Here is a 7,229-nt window from a genome sequence, read left to right on the forward strand (position 1 = left end):
GTACGAGGAGACTTCTATGGTCAATTGGTCCACAAGGAGGGTGAAATCAAACGGACCTCAAACTTTCTAGGGTGATCTAGAGTGGGTAGGCGCCCAGGGGATAATTGCGGAAACCCAAGCTAGGTAGGGGCATTATGGTAATTTCACTGAAAAGTAGGGAGCCAGGAGATGCCACGTCATTGATCCGCGTGTCCCTAGCAAAGAACATCAGCCGTACGATCATCATCCACCCCAAAACCCTCAGCCGTCCATTTTTCCTCCGAGCCCTTGATATATTGTCCCCTTAAAACCCTCCCTCGAGTACTTGATACCTATTCCCCCAAATAACTACAGTTGCTTGTGTACTTTGCTACTTGTTGCCGCTGATAGGTGGGGACTCAGGACATCATCCGAGTTTCTCTCTCTCTCTCTCTCTCTCTCTCTCTCTCTCTCTCTCTCCCTCCCTGCAACTGGGAATGGCGACTGAAGAGGTCAATAAGCCTCCATCACTTCCTTCGTACCCTGAGGTAAGAGTGAGCTCTTTAGGCTAGTGCGGGAAAACCCTTCTTCTTCTTCTCACTCACGCTGTTCATTCTTTTTACGAGAATTGAGCTTTGTTTTATCTGAATTCCATTTTCTTGACTTGCATGCTTAAGCTCGTTCGTCTTTGATTTTTGATGCAGCTAGTGATATTTCGTGAAAGAATGGGTTTAGACTTATTTTCTTCACTGCAATGTCAAGTTCTTTTGGGAAAGAAAGAATGACAAATGAGCTTGTTGGATTTGAGCTTTAGTTATTAATCTTTATTTTGGTTGCTTTGTTCTTTATTTTATTTTTTTTTGATGATTTTCGTTGCTAAGAAGAGGGAATGTGATTTCTAAAGAACCCAGCAAGCCCTCATTTTCTTGTATCCCTCATTTTTCAACTTATGAACAAAAGTATGCTTCGATTCGAGTTAATCTTTTCCATTTTAGAATGATGTATGCGTTTCCAAAGAACCCCAGAAAGCTCGTTTTCTTTCTTTTAACTATCATCGGCATCAGAATCTAAATTTCGGTGTGTTTTGGTGATTTTTCACTATTCTTTAAACGATTCTTGGTATTTATACGAACACTGAGATGTGGATTTTTCAGATGATCTTGGCGGCCATTGAAGGTCTCAACAGTGAAAACGGGTCGAACAAATCGTCGATATCCAGGTACATTGAGTCCAAGTATGGTCAATTGCCAGCCGGCCACTCGGCGCTGCTCTCGCACCACCTGAACAAGATGAAGGAGAGTGGAGAGCTGGTATTCTTCAAGAACAACTACATGAAGTACGACCCAGATGCGCCGCCTAAGCGGGGCCGCGGCCGGCCACCAAAGCCGAGGATCCCGATGCCGCCGGGCATGGTTCTTTCCTCTGGTAAGCCGCGAGGCCGCCCGCCAAAGGACCCATCGGCGTCCGGGCCGTCGGAGAGTGGGAAGCCCCGTGGGCGGCCTCCGAAGAAACCTCGCGTCGACGGTGAATCCTCTACGAAGACGTCGACTGGGAGGCCCAGAGGAAGGCCTCCCAAGGTGAAGCCTTCATCTGCAGAAGAGACTTTAGAATAGACCCTTTAGTGGTATTGCTTTTTTAACTCCTCTCTTTCTCTCTCTCTCTGAATTGGTTGTTGCGACTTTGTAATGGGAATTGTGTTTGTAGTTTCGTGTACATTGTGAGGTACTTTAGCTGTTGAAGCTTGTTTAGTCCCCAAGTTTCAATTTCGTAGGAGATGACTAATTGCTGAAATGGGACTCGCTTCCCCTCTATTGTCTACCTGTGATCTATAAATGCACGCAGTTTCTTTTCTTTGCTTTGAAAAGCAGATGACAATTTTTAATGGGTCTGTTATCATCTTCTTCTTCATGGATGCTAGATGTTTGATTCTAATCTTGGTGGTAATTTCTTCAGTTCACTTCGTAGAAAGTTTATTGATGTCTTTCTGTAAATGGGTATTTCTTCAAATTGGGTTAGCCTGCTTTTTGAGGAATTACCACGAAGTTTCGTTCAAACTAGAGAGAGAGAGAGATTGTGGTGCAAGGGTTTATCGTTGACAAGAATAGAGTCCTAACAAATCTTTGTTGGCTGTATGTCCTTGGGTTCTTATTTGCAAGGCGATGATGGAGGCCCTCAGGCCCCATTTGTCTAGTCTTATTAATCCAATCTGCATTCATGTGTGGGCTGGAAAAGGTTGATTGCGAGCCTATGCTGGGGTTGACAACCATTAAATATTTATCAATTTTACTTTGTGTAATGGTGTTATAATTGAAGTTCCCAAGCTGAGATCTGTGCTACTGTTGAGGTATACTTACACTGTTCCTTCCTGTGCCACACTTCTTTTTAGGTTGGCAGCTTTTTTTGGGTATGGATGAAATTTCAAATGTTTTTGGAGTAAGAAGTATCTGGCCTATTGCTTTTTTATCTTTACAGTTCTCTTTTCCTTTTCTGTTCTTTTGGGAAGGGTCAGATCTTAAGTTTTTGGTATTTTTGAACTTGCAAGAGGCTGTCTTTTGTGTATACTGAACGGTTATGGCAAAGGAAGAAAGCGTTGCAATTAGATTGCCCATTAAGTGCAAGTGATTGAGATGGATCTGTGGCCATTCAATTCAATAAAGATCAAGGGACACATGAAAGCTTAGTGAGACTTTAGTAATTTCTGTTTTGAGGTGAATGATTCACTTGAATTGTCAATTGAAGTTCATTTTGGTGCTTATATTTTGAATTAATATAATTAAGTTGTATTTATTTATTTTATTTAATTAAAATTTTTATGAATTGGAGGATAGAAGCTAAAGGAAAGTCTTTCCACCTTATATAGATTAGTTGGACCATTTGAGGGATTAGACATTATTGGCTATTGTTGGAATTGATGTAATCCCACGAGGGGGGCGAATTGGGTATTAAAAATTTTCTCCCTAAGTCATTTCAAATTCCAGCAATAGTATAACACAACCTAAGGTTTATCTATATAATCGAAAACCTAATCAACACACGTATGGTATATAATGAATCAGGCATATTACATACATGTGTTGAAAATAAAAGTATAGAAAATAAATTGCGAAAATATAAAGAATACGCACGATATGTTATCGGGGTTCGGCTAATACTACCTACGTTCTTACCTTAGTTTGCAAGCTTGAGACTTACTATTATTGCTCACCTAATGGATGGAGCGATACCGGTTACAACCAGGTCAAATTATACCAGGGTTGATCTTAACCTTTATACACTCTCTTTACGGGATGGAAAAGGCTCTACTAATCCTTACGAATTAGATTAACGTCCCTTCAGGCCATGCCTGGAATACAACAGATATTAAATACAAATTTTGTGTGCAAAGATATGTGCTTCTCCAACAAGCAGATTTTTACCACTATTAACCAATGCGCATTAACTAGATAGAAACTGTAAGCTCAGTGCAAATAATGTGTAATAGCACTTTAAGTAATGTCAATAATCAATCAAGTGTAAGAGTGTATTATTAATCTATTTTTAAAATAATATGTAAATATATTTCAACCACAAGTAGGGTTTCAAAGTTTTTTAGAGAATATAATCAAAATATCTCTAAGATAATTTTCTCAAAATTCTAGCACAAGAGATATTTGAAATCAAACTTGTTTGAAAAAATATTTTACAAAACACAAGAACAAGCCTTTGAATACTTGCAACAATACTACAAGATTTACAAGCTCTAGAGAGTATTCCCACTGAAAACTTATGAATTAAATCACAAGGGGACTCTCAAGCTCACTCTCAAAAAATCAATATCAAACAAATGCAATGAGAGTGTGAGCCAATATAAACAATCTCAATAATACTCTTACCAAAGGATTTTAGTAAGTAGGATGAGTAAGAGATAGATTTATGGCTTGTATGTGATAAAATAAGGATTTTGAAATTTAAAGAGTTTTGGCTAATAATATTTGTTAATTCATGCTTAATCTTTCCAAATAAACTGGTATTTATAGACATTCATAAAAATATAACCGTTGGGGGCTCATTTGGTATTTCTAAAAAAGTTTTAAGTATGGTTAATAAAAAATAACCTCGTTTTAATCTCGGTAAAATTCGAGCAACTCGAGAGTTTCGGTCGACTAGATTGCTCAGTTTGTGTTGACTTTTTGAGTCCGATCCCTGTTTTGATAATGACAAACCACAGTATCCCACTTGTGTAACTGAGTGTGAACAGGTTTATATTTCTGTAAGCACAAGTGATGAATGCAAAATGGAAGTCGTAAAGAGCACTGAGAAGAACACCAATCGGCATATTTCATGGAGCATTGAGGAGCAGAAGACACGAAGACTTTATTTATTTTCTGGGTTGTAATAGTAATTAGGGTTGAATATGCATGCATCTTACATGATTTAAATTTGAAGCTCTACCTGACCTTAGATTGACCATAGGACCTCCAAATAACATAAAAAACTTTTTTCATAAATGCCTAACTTATACAAAAGTTTTTAAATGGTTTTAAAGTTAAAAGAAGGCAAAAACTAAATTTTTCAAAGGGGTTGGTCAACCAGCCAGTCGACCAAATGTTAGAAATAAACAATTTTCTTACTCAATTCGATCTCATATCAAACCATGTTCAACATGAAAATTGTGGAATTTTACCATAGCTTGAGTTTGATACCAGGAACGTCCAAATTGGAGTTACACCATAGCTTGAGTTTGATACCAGGAACGTCCAAATTGGAGTTACACAGAAAAAGTTATGGCCAAAACACTGAAACATGTCCGTAAGAGAAAAACTCCCTTCATGTTTCTTCCATCTCATTGATGGACATTTTTCTCAAGCCAAAAGTCATTATCTTAAAATGTGTTTAACATGAAAGTTGTGGAATTTTCTCTTACCTTTCTATTGGTATCAAGAACATCCAATTTGAAGTTGTATAGGAAAAGTTATGGCCAAAACACTGAACAGTATCTGCGCAGAAAAGTAGAGGCCGGTTGACCGAGCCTTCACTACGGTCGACCGAAACTCGTTGATTTCAGCCGCGGTCGACCGTACCTTGAGCCTGATCGACCGACCTTCTCGGGAAAGTGTCCCAACGGCCAAAAAAAATGGCTAGTTTTCAAAATAAAAATATATTTTAAGGTCACAAGGGGTTTTTGCCTATAAATACAACCCCAAAACACTTGAAATTGTTGGAGAATCCCTTTGTTAAATTAGTTTATCATTCTTTAATTCTCCCACACTTCTATACCCCATTTGTTCTTTAAATTCTCATTTTTCTCCTACTCTTCTTTTATTTGAAAATCATTTTGGGAGAAAATATTTTTGGGAGTTTTATGTGAAGAGGCATGAGTATATATCATATACATATATATTGCTTGATGGTCTTCTTCTTTCATTTGTGATATATTTTTAAAGATTAAAATGTCTCCCATTGTCTTCTTTTGAAAACCATTTTTAGAGAAAATATTTTTGGGGTTATATTTGAAGAGGCTTGAGCATATAGCATTCTCTATATGTATATTGCTTGAAGGCCTTTCTATTTTTCATGTTTTCAAAGATTAAATTTCTCCCATATTCTTTTATTTGGAAAAATATTTTTTGGAGAAATTCATTGTGAATAATGTCTTGAAGGCTTGGGCTAATATTGTTACTCATATATTTTGCTTGAATGCCTTCTTGGGATTAATTTTACTAAGGTCAATCATTTTGAAGAAAACCCTAATATTCTCCTACTCTTATTTTGACATACATTTGTTGGATAATTTCTTTGGGTTATATAAGAGGGAGCCTTGAGCATATATCAATTTAATATATACTTGCTTGAGAGGCTTCTCCTTCTATTTTATAAAGGTCAATCATTTTCCAAACTCTCAAGTTTTACTTGAAAAATATTTTGAGAGAAAACCCATACTCTACATGAGCTTCATTTCAAAATCATATGAGAATGCATATTAGATTTTAATGTTGTACATCTCTACTTGTATTTCAGAAGCATATTTTATGTACAAAATGATTTTACTGTAACAGTTCGATTTAGTCCATTAATTGAACTGGGGAGTCTCAGCCCCGCAAGCGAAACTAGTTTGGCTCAGCCTAATAATTAAGCTGGGGTTTTCCTCGCCCCGTAAGGAGAGGATGTAAAAGGCTTTTGCTCCACCTGGTTAAGTGAGCAGGTATAGTGGAATCCTTGGGGGTAAGCCCAAGGCGGGGATGTAGGCTAGTTTGGCCGAACCTCGATAACAAATCTGGTGTCGCTCTTTCTATTTTATTTAAATTCCTGCACTTTAATTTCAGCATGTGTATGAATGTTTATTTAATGTCGAAATTATTCTCGTGCACACATTTGATTTAAATAAGATACTGCACATGTGTATGTTTGCTTTTATTGTTAAACTCGCTTTACATACACGTATACATGTTGAATGGGATATGATACTGTAATGAATCGGCGAATTGTTTAAATTAGTCAAAAAGTTTTTAAAACCCAATTCACCCCCCCTCTTGGGATCACACCAATTCCAACAGTTTGGTTGACCAGGGTGTTTTTGAACCGAGGTGTTGGTTGATTAGATTTGAGCCGATTTTTTAACCTCCAAGGTTCAGTCGACGGGCCAAGTTCGGTTGACCAAATTCATAGGTTTGGTCGACCAAGTCCTTTTATAACTAGGAGTTCCGTCGACCAAGGCATTGGGAAATCCCCACGTTCCAATTCGGTCAACCAGAGCGTTGATGTACATTTTAAGGTTGGTCGACCAGATGGTCAAACCTTTATCCTTGGGGAGGTTCGGTCGACTGAAGGTACTCTGTATGTTAGGGTTCGATCGATCGAACGCACTAACTTTGTGCATTCAATTCCTAACTCTCTTTTAAAGACACTCATTTTCACATAATTAATACTTCTAAGTTATAGGAGACAATTCATGTGATAATTTGATACCTAAAGTCAATCTATGGTCTTTGAGCTAATCCCTAAAAATTTGGCGTCAGTCGACCGATCCCTAAGGTCATTCAACGGTCTTGAACTTATAGTCCCTACCATGCATGATATGCGGATTATTACAGACCAATAGATAATTAATACAAACCCGAATGATAAATATAAAAATATAATACAACTTGAAATACAAATTGATCTTCATGCGCTGCTCCTTTGCAACTCCATGGAATACGCCGAAGTATGCTCGTTCAAATGCTCTTACGGCTTCCACATCAAATCATCATATGTGCTAACTAAAACACAAAGCTGCTCAAGTACTCAAAGCA

The 7,229-nt window shown here is 37.6% G+C and overlaps 1 protein-coding gene across 1 annotated transcript; it reads left to right on the top strand.

The window, feature by feature from the left end:
* The first annotated feature begins 298 nt into the window (after positions 1-298).
* Positions 299-1,833, top strand: LOC131160416 (HMG-Y-related protein A-like). The gene is made up of 2 exons (XM_058116080.1): positions 299-506; positions 1,113-1,833. The coding sequence occupies exons 1-2, from the start codon at positions 456-458 to the stop codon at positions 1,569-1,571; spliced, it is 510 nt and encodes a 169-aa protein (XP_057972063.1). The 5' UTR covers positions 299-455; the 3' UTR covers positions 1,572-1,833.
* Positions 1,834-7,229: the final 5,396 nt, after the last annotated feature.

Source organism: Malania oleifera, chromosome 7, assembly GCF_029873635.1.
Source record: "Malania oleifera isolate guangnan ecotype guangnan chromosome 7, ASM2987363v1, whole genome shotgun sequence".
Classification (NCBI taxonomy): domain Eukaryota; kingdom Viridiplantae; phylum Streptophyta; class Magnoliopsida; order Santalales; family Ximeniaceae; genus Malania; species Malania oleifera.